Source organism: Eulemur rufifrons, chromosome 12, assembly GCF_041146395.1.
Source record: "Eulemur rufifrons isolate Redbay chromosome 12, OSU_ERuf_1, whole genome shotgun sequence".
Classification (NCBI taxonomy): Eukaryota; Metazoa; Chordata; class Mammalia; order Primates; family Lemuridae; genus Eulemur; species Eulemur rufifrons.
The window spans coordinates 15,907,444-15,930,011 of NC_090994.1; the positions used below are offsets into that span (position 1 = coordinate 15,907,444).

The window sequence follows — 22,568 nt, forward strand, 5'->3', positions numbered from 1 at the left end:
TTCTAAATAGTCAGCAAAAGAAGTTTATTTTATTAACGTAGTTTTGTTTACTTTATAGCACTGTGCTGTGGCCTCCCTGCATCCCAAACGAAAACAAGTGACCGAGTTGTTACTTAGAAAAGGAGCAAATGTCAATGAAAAAAATAAAGAGTAAGTGTAATTGCAGAAGGAGTGTTCAATTCTTAAAGAGGAAATATAATAAAAAAGAGAAAATCACCTTTGCCTTTTCTCTTCTCCATAGTTTCATGACCCCCCTGCATGTTGCAGCAGAGAGAGCCCACAATGATGTCATGGAAGTTCTGCACAAGCACGGAGCCAAGGTAAGATACACACCTGAGCAAGGTACCACACGCAGCATTGAGCAGCGAGCTGCACTTACGGCTGCTACTTTTCTCTCTGATTCTTCTGAAGAAAGTAATTTTATAAAAGACTATTAGCCTGTATTTGAATTCATAGATTCTCCGATAAAACTAATTTAAATCTTGCTTCTAATAAAAATAATTATCTGTGTTTTTTGATCCTTTACTGTCACTCTTCCTTAAAGCAGTAAAATGTAGCTACAGTCATTTGAAAAAGAATTCAACTTTTCATTATTTTAGTTAATACTAGAATTGATATATTTTGATAGTCAACATTTCAATGGTAGTTTATCAGAAAATAATTTATGTAAACGTTGGAGTCAGAATAGCTGTATTTATTGTAACAAACATTTACATTCCTTCAAATTGGTAATGATGATTTTTTAATTTTCCTCTACACTAAAGAAATATGAAATTTTTATTGTCATTATTTGAATGGCATAATCTCCCTCTGGATCATTTGAGGGAGGAAGGAAGCCAATTGATTGTTTTTTACAAGTGACTTGAACTTACAAATTTTGAAATCCTCAAGAGTGTATATTTTTAAGCAGTAGTCTCTAAAGTAGGGTACAGACAACTCTTGTCTATAGAGCTTACAAGATGAGCACCATTGGATGCAAGAAAAAAATTAGAATTTTAATTTATAATCTTTTTATTTAAGAATAAAGAAATTAAGGCCAAGCGTGGTAGCTCATGTCTGTAATCCTGCCAGTTTGGGAAGCTAAGGCAGAAGGATTGCTTGAGCCCAGGAGTTTGAGAGCAGCCTGAGCAAAATACAGCGAGACCCTGTCTTTACAGAAACATACCGCAAAATTAGCCAGACATGGTGGCATGCACCTGTAGTCCCAGCTACTCGGGAGACTGAGGTAGGGGGATCACTTGAGCCCAGGAATTTTAGGTTGCAGTGAGCTATGATCATGCCCCTGCACTCTATCTAGCCCAGGCAACAGGGTGAGACCCTGTTGTTTTTTTTTTTTTTTTTTTTAACTCCATAGGGTATGTGATCCAGAAATTTGGGTATCACTGCTTTAAAAGGGCATTTGATGTTTTTAATTAAAAAATCAAGACAAGCTGGAACAAAAGGGAACATAGTTCTGCAAATGTAGGTATAACGACTACATTGTTATATAAATAATGTCTTTTTGCTCTGTCAAGCAAAAAATACTAACCTAAGTGAGCTTTCTTCCGCAGTTAGGAATATCGTATGTTTATCATTGACCTGTTTTTGTGGATATTTTATGACATTTATCATGCTCTAGAAAAATTATGAATAATGACCTTCATTTTGGGAAAACAGTATCTAATTATTGTCATCTCCCATGAGACATTTTATTTCATGAAGATTCAATGAAAAATAACATTATTTCATAACCTGTTCTGGTCAGCCTCATTCTAGATCTGTGGTTCCCAATCTTTATCTGCCCTTCATATGCACATTTTCATCATTAATGTCTTAGTTCATCACTGGGGCATGAATAATTGTAAACACCCTGCCAGTGATGTAGAATGACTTCTAGACTGATAATGTCCTCCCTGGTCTTCCTACTATAGTTTAACTAAATTGAGAACTCTTAATAGGAGGCACTTTTAAAGGGGGAAAAAAATCACGTTTAATCAGTTATAAACCAATAGATACCAATTGCCATCAATAGATATCAAATGCCATATCATCTCCCATTTGCTCATTCTCTGGTTTCCAGGCAGGATGCTGTCCCTCAGGCTTGGTGTATCTGGTGATTAATGTGTTAATAAAAACTCCTTGTAAAAAACCCACTTAGCTACTGTTGGGCCATACTTTTTGCTTGCTTAGCATTTTCTTTCTGGGGAACTTGTGGTTTCTATTTGATTTTCAGGCACCTTCTGGCTTCCATTTGATTCTAGAAGTAACTTCTGAACAAGTAGCACCACTTTTAATTAGGATTCAGCCCTCTTACACTGCTTCCACCACCCTGCTGCCTTCTCCTCCTCTTGATGAGTCAACTTCTCAGGCTAAGGCGAAGATTTTTGGGAGGGAGACCTAATTACCATTAACTGATTTGTCTTACTTAGACAGACAGAAAGTCAGAGCATTCTTTTGCCCAAATCTTAGTGATAAATACAAAGTTCAGGTTCATTGTGCACATTAATCTAAATGTCCTGCCTAGACACACATACTTTTGTATTTAGAATCCTCCACTTTGTAGTTTTGTGACCCTGGATTAAATTTCCCTGAGCTTCATGAATCATCAGTGATATGTGGGGAAAAAAACCTCCCCTACAAGTTTAACTTTTTTAATCAAATGAGGTTATCTATATATAGTGCTTAACACATAATGCTTTGATTACTTGTGTGTATGAGCATTTTTTCCATATTTATCTTTCAAACATTGATGTATTGTGTATTTCCCTTTAATTATCTAAATTTTTCATAAGACTTACATAGCTAATCCCTTTTTAATTAGCTTTGATCCACTGACTCAACAAATATTGGCATGTAAAATGATCAAGACTGTGCTGGATACTGTGGGAAATACCACTTTGGAAGTTAATGCAATTACCAAACTTGAATCTAATCCTGAATCAATTTTGCAGCATTAGTATTGAAGAAGGAAGAGAGAGATGAAAGGCACTTAAGAAGGAATGATTGCATTACTTGGAAATGAATTGGCTGTTAGAATGGACTTAGAACGTGGTGGTACAATTAATGGAAGTAAGAAAGGTAGAGAGAAACACTGGTTTCCTCTGTCTTGATGGTAATTTGAAACTTGAAGTTTATATGATTAAGAGATATTTAGTAAAACTGGCAGTTGGAAAGATAGCCCTAGAGGATGAAAGAGAGTTTAGGGATTAGAAAGATCTCCTGGGGAGTCACTGACATAGTGATCATACATTTTGAGAGTGAGTAGGGTCCCTGGTAGATAGAGCATGGAAAACGAGTTGAGGGTTAACGAAACAACCTTTGAGGTTTTGCCATGTTTACAGAGCAGTAATAGAAAGAGGAAACTGAGAAGTCTATCACGGCATCTACTGTGTGCATGGGAGTATGAAAAAGGAATAGGTGATCAGTGCCAAAGAGAGAAATCAAGGCAGATGAGGACATTTTTTGGGCAATTTTCATATGAAGGCTTTGGTTAGCTTTTGGAGGAGATGTCCTAGAGAGATAGAAGTAGAAGTTTGTTTCAGGGTCTTGGCAATAAACAGCACACTCAAAGTGGGTAATTTGGTGAGAGTTTAATAAAGGAATTATATAGAGAGGTGTGGGCACGGTTTAAGGAAATCAGCAAGGAATGAGGTAGTGAGAGGGGAGATATCTCTGGTCTGAAGGGGCAAGGGAAGGGAGAGGCCAATGGCACCAGGAGAAAGGAGCTGTGTGGACAAGGCCACCTGACAGCACCTGTAACTGTGATAGACGGATATATCTAATCTACATTCCTCACTCTCTCGCTGTCCACCATCTCTTATCACTGCCTCCTGTTGGCCAAATCCAACAAAACGGTGAAGATCAGAAGAGCTTGTTCATGTGGTCCATACCCATGTTTTCCCCAAGACCCAGAGCAGGATGGAGGATGGTTATGGATCTGGGGGGACAAGGGGACAATATTCAACAAAAGGTTAGAAAACAAATTGCTAGGAAAGAAAGGGGGGTCATAAGAAAATTGGAGTATTAATCATTTCTAATTAATTCATTTGAAAAATCCATTTTTACTAGGAGTAAACTTCTGTACCTTAAAAAAATTAATAATTATATTTATCATCCCCTGCTTTGCAAGAGTACTAAAAGCCTAAATAGGAGAGACATGACGATTTTATCCTTCATGAGCAGTTTTTTTCTTTATTGTTGTTAGTCTGCCCTGGCATTCTGCATTCTGTCACTAATGAATCATCTGCTGTCATTATTAAGAGAACTTATGCCCCCAACTGCATATGGTATTCAGAAAGTTTAATTCAAAAGTCCTTTCTTTGGTATATAAAGTGCTGCTACTTTGTCATTAGTGGGCGTCTTTTAAATGTGTGGAACGTGAAGGAATTTCTTCTGATTATTCATGTCTTAATTTGGCACATTTATTTACATTGTATGTAAGAAGATGTTGTGACAATAGTAATTGACATTTAATGGGCTTATTTCTCACGTTTAGAAGTGATCACAAGTCTTTGCTCACTTTGGGGAAATGTGTTAGCTCATTATAAGGGTTTTACTAATGCTATACTAGAGGTGGATTGATAAGTAGATTCTGTTAGCTCAAAAGTGTTAAAGTGCTTTTAAAGATCTTACAAATCCAAAGTATCTTTTAGAGTACAAATAATATCTGAAGTTTGACTGTATCAAAATAAAGCACAAAGGGGCCGGTGTCCCTGAGACATTTTAGTTACCAGTAACAAACCAACTGAATCTAGATGAAGCACAAATGGAAATCTATTTTATACTACTATACATGTACATTTATTACTTGTGTGAGATAGCCATGTGGTTACCCCCCAGAAATAATCTGTAGGAATTGTAGCCGAGATTCACAAAAGATCAGAACAAGGAATTTGGAAACTGCTAAGTACCTTGGCTGCCATTCTCTTGTCCCTCCCTCAGCCTCTCCCTCTGTCTTTCTCCATCTGTCTCTGTCTGTCTCTGTCTCTGTCTCTGTCTCTGTCTCTCACTGTCTTAGGACGGGGGGAGGGGCTTGTCCGAGTTATGAATCTCCCGCTCTCTTTCTGAGGTTTCATGGTTTCTTTTCTCTGCCAGTGTTTGTTCATCTTCTTCATTTTTCTTTCTAAAGGCTGGATTTTTCTGTTTGCTTTCTCTGTGGCCTAACTATGGTCTTTAAAGCCCATACTTTATATGTCCTTGGCTTAGAAGTGTACCACCTGCAGCTGCCACTGTCTCTCCCAAGTCTCAGGGATGAAAAACGGAGAATTACGAATAAGATTAACTTGTTCAGCATGGCCATTGGATTGGCGCCCTCTAGTCTAATCAGCTATGCGGTTATTTCTCAGGGCATGTGAGCAAGGTTAGTGCCCCTTTAATAAAGCAAAGAAAATGTATACCATTATAATATTTATCTATACCTCTTTTCAGGGAACTTGATTGTTTCTTTTAAAACACCACATGAATTTTGCAAGTTTACAAATACTTACACTCAAGTTCAGTAAACATAAATCTAGTTCCATACTCTGTAGTGAGTTAATAACACATTAAAGGATTAAAAACCTTTTAAAGTAAATTATTGATTACAGAATTCTAGTTAATAATTAAATTTGTGGTCATTTGCCTCTTTCATTTCTCATTGGGAGTGCTTTGTATACATACCACCAAGGATGATGATGACTTAGAAATACCTGTAAAAACTTTTTTTTAATTTCCAAGGAAAGAGGAATGCATTTTGGTTAGATAGGGAGTATCTGGTAGTTCCTAATGTTTGTTCAATATACAGAATAGTATGTTAAAAATAGTATTTTTTAATCACTAAAATTTACTAATTTATTGCTCTTGTGAGTCATTCATTCACCAACTGTTTTTGAACATGGATTTATATGAGGCATTTTACTTACTGCTATTGGGGTTATATAAAATTTGAATTTGATCGAGATCCTTCTCTTAAGAGACTTAAAATTTAATAATAGTCTTGCCTAACACAGTTTGCTTAAATATCTATTATACAGATTGGAACATGGTATATATAAGAGAAGTATAGGTAAGTTTATATTCAGAGGAGAAAACAATTATTTCCATTGGTGGTAGCAGGCTGGCAAGAGACTGGAGAGATTTCATGAGGAAAATAGAATTTCAGCTAGGAATGGCAGGAGTTATGTACATAGAAATAGGCAAAATACAAAGAATATATTTTAAATAAAGACTGAAAATCTGGAACAGGAAGGAGTCTGTTAAACGGTCAGAAGTTATGATTAGTTAATCCAAAAGGTGCAGAAAAGGGAAATAATGAAAATCCAAAAAGATAAGTTAGAGCAAGATCTTGACAGTCCCAATTGGAGAGTTTAAACTTTGTTCTCATAATCCTTGGAAAGCCATTGAAAATTTTTGAATAGGCAGGTGGCATGGGCAGAATTCTGCTTTAGGCAGATAAATTGTTCCTAGGAAACTACTTTCTCTTAGAAAACCAATTGCAGAAATGTAGACTTAAGGTATATGTACAAAAGCTGGTATACTCATTTAGCAATATTCAACAAAATTAGCTTTTTAGGTTTTTTTGTAAAGAGAGCTGATCAAGTTTTTAGCTTTCTAGGGTTATCAGTCAGTCCTGATCAAATGGTTGAAATTTTTTTCAGCTAAATATAAAAAGTTTCCTATTTATTCTATTAATTTTTAATTGACATAATGATTATATGTATTTATGGGTAGATAGTGATGTTTGGGTACATAATCAGATCAGTGTAATTAGCATATTCATTATCTCAGACATTTATCATTTCTTTGTGTTGAGAACATTCAATATCTTATAGCAATTTGAAAATATGTATTATTGTTAACTATAGTCATCCTATAGTGCTATAGAACACTAGAATTATTCCTCCTATCTAGCTGTAATTTTGTGTCCTTTAATAAATAACTCCCTATCCTTCCCTTCCCCCTACCCTTCCCAGCTTCTAGTAATCTCTATTCTACTCTTTACTTCCATGAGATCAACTCTTTAGCTTCATAGAGTGAGAACATACAGCGTTTAACTTTCTGTTCCTGGCCTATTTCAGTTAATGTTATGTCCTCATTAAGAAGACATTTATGAATCTCCAGCCACGTCCTAAACGTTGTTGTTTAGCACAGTAGAAAAATGAAAACACAAGCCATAGAGTGGAGTTTCACTCAAGACTATCCCCTCCAAAATGGAGAGGGAGGGGGGAACAAGAAAAGTTAATTTGAATGATCGGTGAGTGGTGAGTTTTGTCTACAGTTTCACTCTATTGAGTGCATGCCCCAGAGTGAGTGAGAGATGGGAGCAGTGAATCTTCTGCTTTTTATGTTGCTCTCAGTTTCATCACACATATTTACAGAGAGGACCTCTTCTCACGTGGTGTTTCTAATGTTTAAAGATACCTTGTATACTTTATCTTGTGTTCAGTTGATCTGCTCAGTCACTGGAGGGAAAACTGCCTAGTGTTCAATTTACAGAGAAACTTGACATCTATCTCTACCATTTTGCTAAGGTGTTTTCAAGGATAATCTTGACCAAAGGCAAATTTTGCCTTTTGCAATGACTTTAGAAACTAACACCTTCGTAAAATGGGGCTCCTGTGTAATCTGATAGAGCTGGAGCATAGCAGGCCTATCAGATTGTGATGAAAAATGATAGCGGAAAGGAAGGTGGCATCAGAGTAAATTACAGATGGTTTTAAATGACATGCTGAGAGGTGCGACTTTATTTGAAGGCAATGAAGAGTCATTCATTTGAGCTGAAGAATAACTTGATAAAACTGTATTTTAGAGGAGTAATTCTCACATCATATTCCCATGATTTAGCAAGCTGGATTGGGAGTTTCCATGACTGTAATTGAATACTTTAGTGTGTTTCTTATCCAATTTCCAGAAAAATATTAATGATTAGAAAGTCCACAATTTTAGATTTTTCTTGTATGATGAAGTAACAAAGAAATAAAAACTCAAGTTTAGTTCGGCAGCTTGTGTTTTCCATTGATAAATGCTAATGGGTGTGCTTTTTATGTTGCTATGTATAAACAGTCATTGTTTCTGCTGGCAAATGTGATAGAATTAAATATGTTGGTATCTCATGGTGAGTTTTGTGAAAGAACATTAAGAATTTAGATGAACCCTTACCTGTACAAGTATGACAGCCTTACTGGTAATGATAAAAGGCTGGAGACAGGGAGACCAATTGTCTCAAATCCTTTCTTTTCTTACCCTTGTGCTTGGTGGGTGTGCAGAGTTTGCTATGTGCCCTTAGCAGGAGATTTCTAGAGGACCCAGAAATTCTATATAATATAGTCCATATTCTCAGTAAATAACCTTAGTTTAACTTGATAAACAAAACTACCCCAGTGTTATAATTTATAAGACAGTTAAGTACTAAATTGACACAGGTGTTCAGAAAGGGAGTACATCAAGACTTTAGGTAATCAAGGAAGACTTAATCCCAAAGTTTAACGTTGTCTTAAACAGTCTTAAAACTAGCTAAATTATTCTTTCTGTGTATAAGTCTTCAAAGTTTTAAAAAAGAGCATTTGAATCCTCAAATCATTTTTTGTTGTTGTTGTTAAATTTGTGTTTGTAATTCAATTAGGGTGTTCTATTATAACTAGGCATTACCTAAAATGAGAAAAAAATATAATCAACTACTTCGACAGTGTTTGCTTACATATTCTGTTATCTTTATATTCTGGGAACAAGTTTGGTAAAACCCATTCATTCAAAAGTATTTGGTAAGTATGTATCTTCGATGTGGCTAGCAGTGAACACCAGAGGAGAGTCCCTCTCTTTGTCGACCTTACATTCTAGCTGTCAAGGGGAGTGGCAGGGAATGGGAAGTGGGCATGAAAGTGGTCATTCAGGGAAGGGAGGACTATGTTGTCATTTTCAATCAGGTGGTCAGAAAGGGGTGACTGAAAAGATGGTATTTCTTCAGAACCAGTGAGCAAAAGTTAATGAATATCTATGACATTTTCCTAAAAGCTTTAACAGTGGATTTTTCTCATAAGAATGTATCTTCTAAGGTGTGAAGGGGAGCAAAAATAAACGCTCTATTCCATGTGCCCGCTCAATGATTTTTCAGATGAATGCACTGGACACCCTTGGTCAGACTGCTTTGCACAGAGCTGCCCTTGCAGGTCACCTGCAGACCTGCCGCCTCCTGCTGAGCTATGGCTCTGACCCCTCCATCATCTCCTTGCAAGGCTTTACAGCGGCGCAAATGGGAAACGAGGCAGTGCAGCAGATTCTGAGTGGTGAGTTACAGTAGATAAACAGTGTCTTTTATGCTTTTTATTCCATTTCCACTGAAATACACATTCAGCCTTTGCCATGTTTTCTTAGCCTGAAATTTTTCCACGCCTTTTCTCGAATGTGTAATATTCTGACCTTTTTATAATTCTTAACGTCATTGCACTATTAAGAAATTATCTTGTTATTTCCTAGTTTAAATTAGAATTATAAACTCTTGTTGAATGTTGCATTGTCTGCTTAGTACAGTGTTAGATATTCTAACTACCTGTATTTAGTTTATTGAGGGAGATCAAGCATAAAGTGATATGAAAATAAACTCTGGCTTACTAAGTTTCAAAAATAAAGGAAATTACAGTCTACCTACTAAAAAATGATGAAATAGATTCAAAAGAAATTTAGTATAATTGATTTCTTTCCGAACCTTTTAATTTTATCTGTGGATTATATCTGCTATAGAATAACACGACAAACTGGAAGAATAAAATGGAGAAGGCCACAGATCAGGAGTCCAAAGTCCTAGTTAGTTTCTTCTACCCATAGCCCCATAGTTTCTAACTCTCTCGGGCATGGTGCCCCCTTTTTATAATGAATATTTTACAACATCCCCTTTACTGTCCAGAAATGAAATTCATAGATAATATGACCTAACTATTATTTACAGGTACCTTCCCAAAATCTATATAAAATATCCAAACTATAATAGAAAGGGAAAATGACAGTAACTTATAATTATTAACGTAACAGCTCGGGCATGACTACACTAGAAGAGAAAAATTGACCCCACATATTTCTAAAGGGCCCCCAGGAAGTACAACCCAGTTGAGAATCACTGCTATATGCTGAAACAGGGAGCCTTCCAAGGCATATAAAGTTTATGGTATGTGCACGTTGTTAGAGTTGAATCAGAGCTAAACAGCCTCATAAAGCTAATTGTACAGTATGGTCAAAACTGTTCAGGACTTGTATTTTTCTCATGCTATAGGTTATTCTTAGAGGGTGGTCATTCTACTTCAGTCTTAGATGATGATCTTTAGACAGCAAAAGAAAACCTATCTAGGGTGTCTTCACTATCAAAATGAATAAACCTGAAGGAATGAAATTTCCTATTATAGGATTTCAAGTTTGAACTATTAAAAACATGACTTTTACTTCATGGTTTGCCTAAAGAAGATATTACTCCTTGCCTATTCTGCCTTCTCAGTAGATTCGAATAATTTCTAAATGTTGCGATTTTTATTAAAACATTCCTAAATTTTTCTCATATACATTTTTACTGAGAATCACTTAGTACTGAATTTTAAGTTAGTTTCTATAAGTTTAACTTTAAATCAGGCAAACATATAGGTATTACATCAAAATTTCTAATAATACTGTGCGTAATTTTTAGAGATAATTAAAATGGAGAAAAAGGATTTAATAAATCAAGCAGATTAGATCCATCTGCTTTTACAATGTCTTCTAAATGAATGCAATTGGAATACCTGAGTTTTGGTAAAAGATAAAATTAAATACTGAATCACAAATGAAATATTTTTCTTCAATTATTTTGAAAATTTTGCTTTCAAAATTGATTCTTAAAATAAGACATTATATAGGTAATTAAATGCTTAATTGAGACCATGCCAGAACTTTTTAGTTTAGTTCTTCGTATTCTTTATTGATCTGGAAAGCTAATACAAATAATAAAAATATATGGTAAAGTGTTACTCTTTATGTACTAAATATTATTATGATCAAATAGTTTATCTTCCATTGAAGAATTCTCATAATTTATTCTATAAAAGCCACTCTCTTGAACAAAACACTTTAGACTAGAAGAACTAAAGTATTTCTTTTGAAATCTAAAACCTTTTCATAGCATCACTTGATCTTCCCACAATCTTAAATCTGAAAGAGACTTCTAACTCTCACTTTACAAGTTCAAAAACTAAGCTATTGCTTGATTTGTCCAAAGTTACAGATAATAGAGCACAATCTAAAATTTAGACCTCCTTTTGTGTTCTGTGTGTGTGTGCCCATTTTAAGAGCCACACCTAATGTCCATAAGCATACTTATGAAATGAATATTTGGTTTGTGGTGGATTAATCAAAATACCTCATTTGTTAGCCTCTAAATTTAATAATAGTCCCATTTAATTATATTCTATTTAGCACTGGTATCATACCTTCCAATTATACAGACATTATAAATAGCATTTCCCTGAAGCCATTCAGTAAATGTGAATTAAATAAATGTCTGTTTTTGGTAGGCCTTTTTTGTTCACTGATTATACTTTCTAAGATCATTTTGATTTCAGTAGTACTTCTTTTTTATATTGAGGTCACTGAGACTAAACAGAAAAATTAAACCTTGAGTACTGAAAGTCAAGTGGCTTCCCTAGGTTTACATAACAAATCTATGACATTAGAAAATAAAGGGATTTCCAGTAAAGAAACAAACAAACAAATCTATGGCAAAGCTTTGCTACAACATTTTGTAAAACCACTGTATCATAAAAATGTTCTTGATCTCTTGGTCCTAGGTTTTCTCACTTTGCCAAATTTGTGACCAGCAAATTTGAGGGATAGAGTAGTAAGAATGGAGAAGGATTTGTGTGTACTAGAATTTATTTAAATTTAGTTTAGGATGAGATGGATATAGACTTAAATAAGAAAATACTTTTTTCTTATCTGGAAAAGACTGGGGATCTCAGAAATTTTTGACCCTTTGATCTCTTTCCACTTACCAAATAATTTTTCCTCCTTAACTACTCTGAGATTATTCAAGAACCAACAGTAACCTTTCCTTTTTTTATGCAGAGAGTACACCTATACGTACTTCTGATGTTGACTATCGACTCTTAGAGGCATCTAAAGCTGGAGACTTGGAAACTGTGAAGGTAAGTCAGTGCTTTTATCCTCTGGGGTGGCGCTGTTGAACTTTGCTAAGCAATTCTTTTTTTAAGCTTCTAAGAATAACTACTCAAATCTCAACAAAAACATGGGCAGAGAAGACTCGTAGACAGGAGAAATCCTTCATAGTAAATATTAATATATATGCACACACACTTTTTTTAGTCAGTTTCACTTAATAATTAAAGTGTTACTTTTGGCCACATTCATAAATATGTAAACTAGATCAAGCCCAGGTATTAGTAGGATAACATTTGCAATGATGTTTTTTGATCTTCCCCAGAGATTCACACATTTATTCTAGGAAAGCATTCTTACTATCCCTCAACCACTGTAATTACTCATATGCAGAAGACGGATTTTCCTTTTTATGTAACTCTACTTGCCAAGAAAATTTTCAGTCTTTAATTGTGATATAGAAATAGTGGTTTTATAAAATAGATTTAAATATAAAATAGATTTAGATATAAAATAGATTTAATTTTGTTTTCAAATATAAACTCATATTCTGACATTGAATATTCTTTTAAAAAAAAAAAAAGTCCACACACTTCCCATTCACTTAGGGATGCAGTTAAGAATACTACCTTTTTTCTTCTTCTTCTTCTTCTTCTTCTTTTTTAAGAGATGGGGTCTCACTATATTGCCCAGGCTTGGCTCAAGCAATCCTTCCATCTCAGCCTCCTGAGCAGCTGGGACTATAGACATGCACCACTAACTCACCTGACTTTTTTTTTTTACTTCTTTTTACTTATTTTTAAAGAAAAGCTAATTGTAAAATTGGTATTGACAGTCATACTATTTTTTACAAACAAAACTTTGTCACCTTTTATTAAGCAAACTTTGTTTTTGGGATTTTTAACAAACCCATTTTAGCTTTCTTGATAACATGTACTGGTTGAAAATGACAATAAACAGTTCCTAAGCTCTGTTGCCTAGAAATTTCATTTTTGTTTTAATATGTGGGGCCTCTTCCAACTTATAATAATAGCATCTAAGTTATTTAAAGAAAAATAGTAAATTTTGGTTGCAGTAACCCCTGGGGGAGAAATTTTTTAATTCTCTTAGATCTAAAACTATATCATATTTTTCCTTAAAAATTAAAAATCAGTAAAACAGGGTTTGAGTCTTTATTTTACCCTTTACCAACTCTATGAAAAGGATAAGTCACTTAAGCTCTCTGAGCCTTGGTTTATTTACCTGTAAAATGGAGATATATATATATCTCCATATAGATAATGTATATTCATCTATATAATATATATTCATAGATACATATAATTCCCTCACTGAAAGAATATGATCTTCTTTATAAACTGTAAGTTATTATTTAAATATTATTATATATTAATAATCTATATCACCACCAGTGATGCAGCCTTTCATTCCTTACTTTGCTTCCTACTACTTTGTAAGCAAACATAATTTGGCTTATAATTTAGATTGTGCTGAAATGGTAGCATTCAAAGAGAGAAAAGGAGACAGAGAAGAGATTTGGAGGACATCTCTGAAGGAGATGGAGGTAAAGGCCAAAAACTAGAGTATGATTAAAATCAGTTAAGTCCCCCAAAATCAAGTAAAGCACAATTGAGTGCATGGCTTTGCTATAGTGGATCAAAGGATCAAGTGAGTGGCCCAAGCAGAAAATTAATTTTTCCACAGCCTTTTTGCTTCCTTGATGGACATTAGAGAAGACAAACTCTAGTTCTCTGGTCAACTGGGAATGGTCTTACTTGAGCAAAGAATGGCTAAGAGCGTGCTGGTACCAGCAGATTTGCTGTTAGAATCTCAGGGGAGAAAAGACTCAGAAAGATGAAATAGGAAGGCATCATTGGCTTCATTGTGGGTTTGACTATTTGATTAAGATTGTGGCCAGGAAATGTCAAAAAAGATTAAATTACTGTGTTCATAGTAAGAGTATTTGTAGTCACTATAAAGCTAAGCATAGTGCTGATTTTAAACATCATTTGTATTATCTAATCTGGTGATAAATATTCATTAGAAAATTACAATTTATCCAAGAAGCTGCTGCATTATTTTAGAGCAAAATCTATGAATAAATATTAATGTTCTTTTTGTGTTTGTCTCTGTGTGTGCACCATAAAAGCAACTTTGCAGCCCTCAAAATGTGAATTGCAGAGATTTAGAGGGCCGGCATTCTACACCCTTACACTTCGCAGCAGGCTATAATCGTGTGTCTGTCGTGGAGTACCTTCTACACCACGGTGCCGATGTCCATGCCAAAGACAAAGGGTATGTGTTGAAATCTAGCTGTTTGGGATTCATTCTCTTCATACTTCAAAAATACATATATTAAATATTTTTGAAGTCTTAGATTTTTTTCCCTTATAAAAAGTAGTTCATGTTTCTCATTTAAAAGGTAAATTAAAGCATTGTAGAAATGTGCAGTATAAAAAGTGAAAATTCCCTGTCAGCCCAAGCAGGGGTGGGGAAACCTATGGCTTTCTGATTTCAAAACTGTTCTTTTTTAAGCACCAAAGGAAGCAAGAACAGATTCATCTTTGTTTGCTGCACCCCTTTTAATAAAAAGATTTGTTCCATAAAATTTGGATTCCGTCAAAAGGCTGCACTTAGCGACCTAGAAGGCCACAGGTTCCCCGCCCCTGCATGGTGGTTATTAACACAAGTGATGGTGCCATTCTGTACAGTCTGCTTTGTGGTTTACTTGTTTTCACCCAGTAGCATTTCTTGAATGTCTTTCCATATCAGTACTTAATAGTTTATCTCATTCTTTTAATGCCTGTATATTGTATCTTATTACATAATATGAATGTTCTATAGTTTTATATAGTTTATAATTTGTTTTTCCCCATTTTTTTGCTATTAAAAATGTATTTAATATAATCTCTTCCAAAAAGAAGCCATTCATCCCAAAGTCATTAGTATTGATAGACATATAATTTTATTTTTACCAATTCAAATAGTCTATATTTTATATTAGTTTGCTAGATATTTGAATTTATCTAGCAAAAGCTTAAACAGCCATGGAAGCTACTTAGAAATGTGAGAAGGGAGTTTTAACTGAAATGAGTTTCCATATTCTGAGTTAATTTCATACCATCTCACAATAAGCAGCACCTTTCTGTGCAATTGCATAGCAGAGTGCAGTAGAATTAAACTAAACTATTTAGGCTTCAGTTAACCATTATGTATTTATTTATCTTTTTAAAGGGACACATCAAACATGAATATTCAGTAACAGTATTACGAGCACCTTCAAAGTGCTGTAAAGCATTGGAGAGCAGTCAACATTTGTTTCTATTACCCATTTTGGCACTTAGCATATTTCATCATAAAACAAAACAAAGGCACTGATCTCTCTAAATAAAAAGGCAATTGATGCTTCATTTTTGGCTTAAGTGCAGCTTACTCTTTTGATCAATCCTTTTTTATGGGAGCATCTTTTTGTCCTTTTTGAATGTCAGCTGCCCGTACTAATCAAAACTTAGAGTCATTGCAGAATAGTTTGCTCATTTCTTATCTGACCAGAATTTATAGTTGATGTCACCATTTTTCTTACCGAATACTTTTCTGAATCACTTGGATTGTGTGTTTTCATTGCATGGCACCTCAGTATTTAAACCTATACACAGAAATCACCACTGAATCACGATGATTTAAAAAATAAAAAACAAAAACAAAAGATAGAACTTGCCTAAATAAGTTGAATTGCATTGTGTATTTTATAAATAAGCATACAATTTTTATTAGTAAAACTTGAAAATCTGAGAGATGATAAAGCTAGATTATTGATTAGTTATTCCTGAAATTACTTTGTAATGTTGCTTTTCATATTGGTAGGGTGAAAATCTGAATTAAAAGTATGGTGATAGAACCTGATTCTGTGGGTATATCTCTCTATATATATTTTAAGAATAAGGATTGCTGTAACATATATATCCATCCCCCAAAATCATATAAAAAGTCCTTACATTGAAATGACATTTTTGAAATTATTAATCCTTATTTACAAATTGTTGAGAAATGGATGACTGTATCTTAAAGAACAGAGGAGAATTATTTCTTTTTGAGCGGTGTTCAGTATAATCGGTGTCATAGAAGAATAGTATTATTTTTATGATGAGAATCATTTTAACACAAAGATTAGTTTTATGACTTTAAAATAATTTTCTTTCATTTAGCGGCTTGGTGCCCCTTCATAATGCCTGTTCATATGGACACTATGAGGTAGCTGAGCTTTTAGTAAGGCACGGGGCTTCTGTCAATGTGGCGGACTTGTGGAAATTTACCCCTCTACATGAAGCAGCAGCTAAAGGAAAATATGAAATCTGCAAGCTCCTTTTAAAAGTATGTAGTTTAAAAAGTTATAAAAATAAAGTAATTATATTTATATTCTGGTTATTACTCGAAATTAAATCGGAGTGTTTTATCCTATTAAGAATAATAAGTGCTCTAGAAACTGCTTCCACTCTCTCTTTTACAGAAGACTGTAAGTGTGATATCATGATATTTACATAGCTTTGAGTACTGCCTGAAGTGAAATTCTGAACCGATTTGATTAAATTCTCTTCATCAAAATTCATCAAAGTAGGTTTTGGAAAGAGTTGAAGCAGTTTGCATTGCTTATACTTACAAATATCAGAAAAAATGTGCAGGAAGAAATAAGTTTTTCTATCAAGTTTGTTTTTTTTTTTCTTACTGGCTATTATTGTTAGCTAACTCATTCTTCATTATTAAACATTATTTAAACATTGTATCTTATAAGAACTTATTTTAATATCGTATTTTAAATATAAGATAATCTCTAAGCAAAGTTGTTCATATAGATTTTGGGGATATATGTGAAATAAAAACCAGTAGTTATATGAAACTAACAATAACTGTACGCTCCTTTTAAGTTAAAGTATATAAAAGATGACCAGGTATGCGCACGCACACACACACAGTTTTCTCTTTGGTTTTTAACTACAGAAAAAAAATATTGTCATTAGATATAAATGAAATTATTTTCCCATCACTTTTAGGGTGTCAAATATATTCTTATGAGTTGAGAAAAACACCATATCTGACACTCATTTTTACTATTACTGGTTGGTAAGAAATAACGTCCAGGTCATTGTGAGAATCTGTTGTCTAGCTTGGCTTATTCCTAATTTCCACAGTGGGCCAACAGCAGTTTGTATCAGGCCCATAATAAAAATTCTTTACTTTTATTTACTTTATTTCATACATATTTGGTGATTAAACTTTTTAAATCAGTGTAATTTTTAATACATGTGTATATAATTTTATGATAGGTGTTAAGACTTACGAAAATATAAAAATTATTACCAAAACTTTTTTCTTACGGATGGGATTTGGAATTAAGTACTTTTTTTCACATGTGTGTCTTCCTCTTCTCTCTTCTTTTTCGTAACACCTGTGAGTATCTTTGTGTAATTGAAGTCTGGTCACAGTTAACATCCAGGCCATTCTTAAATGGAAAAGTCTTCCAAAGACAACTGAGAGGCTGAGAAATAGTATGTTATATGACAAGTAAAAGATGCTTAACACCCTCCCTACTTTATCACCACTGATCCTGAAGCTTTGATGGAGTAGTAGTTAGAAAGCTGATCCAGTATGTTGCTAAGTAGAGAATTTGCAAAATAAAACAAGATATTGCCTCTTTTTCAAAATGCATATAGAATACATTCCTTTCCTTGGATGAAATAAGGTAGAGTAAATTAAATAAATAAGTAGATACATAACATACATACCTCCATCCCTACCTACAGAAAGATACTACAGAAAATACAAGCCCCATTTGGTTTTTCTTCTTTGTAGCACGGAGCAGATCCAACTAAAAAGAACAGAGATGGAAACACACCCCTCGATTTGGTAAAAGAAGGAGACACAGATATTCAGGACTTACTGAGAGGGGATGCTGCCTTGTTGGATGCTGCCAAAAAGGGCTGCCTGGCCAGAGTGCAGAAGCTCTGTACCCCAGAGAATATCAACTGCAGAGACACCCAGGGCAGAAATTCAACCCCTCTGCACCTGGCAGGTAAGTAAGGATCACCAGTGCTACCAAGTCTCCTTTTTTTTTTTTTTTTTTTTTTTTTTTTGGATGCCTAATACAGTTTACCAAAAGATGAAAGCAATGTTAAGCATAAAGGAGACCACCTAATAAAATGCTTCTGATTGACATATTTTTGTATAATTTCTTATTGTAAGGGCTCTCAATTATGTGATAATAGTATTAGCTTTTGAAACAAAAAGTATTAAAACCATAACATTTTCTGGTCCTTGTTATTTATATACATATATGTATTTTTTTTCTTTTAAACTGACATGTTTGCCTTTTTTGTTTTTTACTCTAATAGCAGGCTACAATAATCTGGAAGTAGCTGAATATCTTCTAGAGCATGGAGCAGATGTTAATGCCCAGGACAAGGGTGGTTTAATTCCTCTTCATAATGCAGCATCTTATGGGGTGAGCATACTAAAGTTCTAGAAGACATCTCTGACATTTACTACTTCATTAAATATGTACTATGCATTAAGTAAGTAGATATCTAACCAATAGCATAATTTAGCACAATTTTCGTCTTCTAATCAGAGCTTTTCCTTGCCTTCCCGAAGGCAACTATCTTTTGGCCAATGACCATGCTTTTTATAGCTTTTTGGTCTCTCCATATTATCTAGCACAGTAATAGATGTGTAATGAGTGTTCAGTTAATATTTACTGATACAGATAATATTTCTTAACTCTCAAGTAGATTTTAGAAACTATAAAAGCCAGGATGCTCCTATATATACATGGAAATTATAATGGCTTATTTTATCATCAGCATCTTAAAAATGTTTAAGTCGCTGGTGACAGTGGTGCACACCTGTAGTCCCAACTACTTGGGAGGCTAAGGTGGGAAGATCCCTTGAGCTCAGGAGTTCAAGGTCAGGCCGGGCAACATAGCAAGATCACATCTAGAAAAAAAAAAAATGCTCAAGCAAGCAATTGAGGAACTGGCATATATGATTTCATAGAGTCCAAATTACTAGCTAAAACCCCACACTGAAAGTCTGGAGTCATCCTTTCGAGCACTATAACTGTAATCGTCAGTCCTTAGAGGAAGGGGAATGTGTTGCATTACCTTGCAGCTTGTTGGAACTGACAGGAAGTAGCGAAGACCCACTCAAGCGTGATGAATCACTGCAGTAGAAGTAAGACGGATGCTCTCATGGTTCTCTCTCCATCCACTTAATCCCCACTTGACTGTAAAAACCCACAGATGCCAGATTGCACCTACCAGGTGTTCTCACAGTTGGAACTGCTATTAATGAGGATGGTTTCTAGATTTGCGAAAGGCTGACAAACTATAAATAGAAATTGAACTAAACAACTTGGTCTCCATATTCTCTCTCCCTGCTGTCTTCTCTCCTGCCTTTCTTGATGAGACTGTCCTCATCTTCTCGGACCCGTTCTGCAAAGACCAGTGTTTCAGGGAGATAACAAACCTGAGTGGGAATACTTTGAAGAGAGCAACAATTTTGGGTTGGACAAACAGTTAAGAAAATTATACTTCCAAGTATAATATAAATTAATTGAAAGTATATTTGATAAACATTAGTATTAAACTCTTCTTAAAACTATAGTATTTAAAATTATCTTTCCAAAGATAATTAATCTTTTACTAAAATTGTTAGAATTTTTTAATCTTTCTTCACATAGGATTCTCAGCTTCACCAAACAACAAATATTTGTACCAAAGATCTGGCATGCTTAATATTTACAGCTAACATACTATGTGTACATTTATGTGTAATCCTTTTACCCTTAAGTTATATGTGTATATCATTTGGAGGCTAATTTTTGGCACTTCTTGGCATGATCCTTCTCTCCATATTGTATTCCACTAATCCCTTTGCTAAGCTTCAGTTAAGAGTTTATAAAGCTTATGGGCTTGGTAGAACTTAAATTAGAGTCTTTTATCTTCTCTGTAAACCTACTGATTTATAAGATAGGTGGTGGCAATTATAGTAATGACCTGATCTAATAAAGCTTACTATGCTGTGAGCTGTGTAGACTACAGTAGATCCCATACATTGGATGTAGGGAAGTTCTATCACGTCAGCCTTTATAGCTGTCACAGAGGATAAAGAAAGTAAAATTTAATTTATATAGTAAGTATTTTACCTTTAGATCCCCATTCTTGTGATGGGAAAAAATGTTGAGATGTTACTTCTTCTACATGTGTATCATTTACTGACCAGTGTGAGGGGACTAAAATGTACTGTGGTTCTCTTTACTAGCTGAAGAGTAATGTAGTGTGCAGGTCAGCCTCGTCTTACTTCATGTTCACTCGGAGCTGTCTTGCTATTAGCCGAGGAGAGGTATAAACAATCAGTCTCCTGACCAGTAGCCCTACTGTTCGATTCCTCACAAACTTACTTCACCATTATCCATAATTCCTGCTCTTCTTTTTTAACATCAAGTGAGAAAAAATAATGAACACTTTTTTTCACTATTTCTTTTTATGTTATCCTGTTTGTCAAATCCCTACTGCTTAGCTTTTTGTAAATGAAAGTAACTTACTGAGGAGAAAAATGAACAAAAAGTTCTTTAGGCTGCGTAGAGGGCATTTGATAGAGGTTTTGGTTAACCTGGTCCAGTCCATCCTTGTATTGAAGAATGCAGATGAGCTAGATAATGTGTTTATCGCAGGTATTTTCACCTCATTGGGTGGGTTATTTAAGTCAGTCTAAAAAATTCTTCATGTATTAAACTTGTAAATCCAAAAATCTGATATTTGTGAGCTAGTGACTGTGTACTTATATTGTTCACTAAAGCCTTTACTCTGGCAGTTTTTTGACCTCTTTTTGTTTTTATTGCCATAGTTTTCACATGTGCAGCCCACTCCCCTCAGTAATCTCTCGTGATACATGGTGATTCTCAGTCGGCATCCTCCCCATCGAGAACCTCTGCTCTGCAAAATAATTTTATTCAATGCCATTTGGAAACTTATAATCTGTAGTAACCAATCAGTAACCATATCGAATCAGTATTTCCCTTAATCTCAATTAATAGACTTAAAAGAGGACTAATATTAATATTTAATACAATATAAAAATTTAAAAAGTTGTTTTATCTTCCCTTAGCTAAAAGGTAGATACAACTATGTTTTCATTATCTGTAGATACATAAACCTATATATCTTTCTAAAGTTCCTTTTTATTCATTCTATACATATGCCTTGGCTGGATATTTTAATGAAATTATAGGCCTCCAGTCTGTGTTTTTCTATATTGTATGCATCCCATGAATCTGATGATGCTTGAACTGGCCTGGCCACATATATTCATTTTGGAGAATAGACTTTGCTGTAGCACTTTAGCTGGAATAGAGACTTCTATACTAAACATACAGCAATGTGTAGAGAAATTGGAGGTAGTGTTACCCAATGATCATGACTTAAATGATTTCTCTCTGATATCATACTCTCTCCCATTTTCAGCTTGCTAGGAAAATGGGTCTTCTGTTTTAGTCTAGCAAGAGCCTGCAGGCATCTGTGGTGTAATGGAAAAACCTAAACTTGAGATCTGAACATCTGGGATCTAGTCTTTACTCTTCTGCTCAACAACTCGGGAGTCTTCAGCAAGTGCCTCACTCTTTCTAATCTTCAGTTTTCTCACTAGTAAAACTTGAGTGCTAAGACCTTCTTTTCAGGGTATTGTAATGATTACATGACACTGTGCATGTGGAAAGTACGTTCTCTAATCGAAGGCCCTGTAACAAATGCAAGGTAATCTGTTATTATAAAATAATTCACTTTCCACAGTTCACGTACGGAGCCAATCAGAGTAAGGGCTGAGTGTCACTCCATCTCACAGCCTTAGAAATTCTCTATGTATTTGATCAGCTCAATATCAGTATTAATAGACAGATTAATTGACTAGCCTGGGGAGGGGATAAAATATCAGATATCTGTGAAATTACATAAAGTTATTTACTTATGTAGTTATTTATCGGTAATTATCCCTTGATGCATATTTGCCATTTTTCCTCTAAAGAGCTCAGTCTGCTCTGTGTGTGTGTGTCTTTGGTCCTTTTTTATATAAAAAGGTCTTGCCACCTCAGTTTTTCGCAGTGGAAAAACAAACACATAGCTTAAGAAGCTTAAATAAAAGTTACAAGTTTCATGAGAACTAACAGTAATAGTAATATGCCCTTATTCTGCTTAGGGTTCTTTATATTATAATGCCTTGTATTATTTTTGAATACATGTTTACACAAGACACTTAATTTTTCTGCTATTAAGTAAATTTAAAACATTCATATTTATTACCACAAAACATGTAATTTTCTATTATAAGAGTACATCAATTGGCTGATTAGTTTTCTCTGTCAACTTTTGTATTTCCTCTAAAATTGGATAATATTTGGGGCATTTCGTGGCATCATTGTAAGAAAGCCTCTGAAC

At 34.5% G+C, this 22,568-nt stretch overlaps 1 protein-coding gene across 1 annotated transcript in view; it reads left to right on the plus strand.

Moving 5' to 3' along the window:
* TNKS (tankyrase) overlaps window positions 1-22,568 on the plus strand; it is a 179,453-nt gene that overhangs the window by 130,145 nt on the left and 26,740 nt on the right. The window contains exons 10-17 of the mRNA XM_069484945.1: window positions 59-150; window positions 242-320; window positions 9,068-9,239; window positions 12,037-12,116; window positions 14,237-14,382; window positions 16,293-16,458; window positions 17,935-18,154; window positions 18,474-18,583. Coding sequence (XP_069341046.1) covers window positions 59-150; window positions 242-320; window positions 9,068-9,239; window positions 12,037-12,116; window positions 14,237-14,382; window positions 16,293-16,458; window positions 17,935-18,154; window positions 18,474-18,583 — 1,065 coding nt within the window. The remainder of the gene's footprint in view (window positions 1-58; window positions 151-241; window positions 321-9,067; window positions 9,240-12,036; window positions 12,117-14,236; window positions 14,383-16,292; window positions 16,459-17,934; window positions 18,155-18,473; window positions 18,584-22,568) is intronic.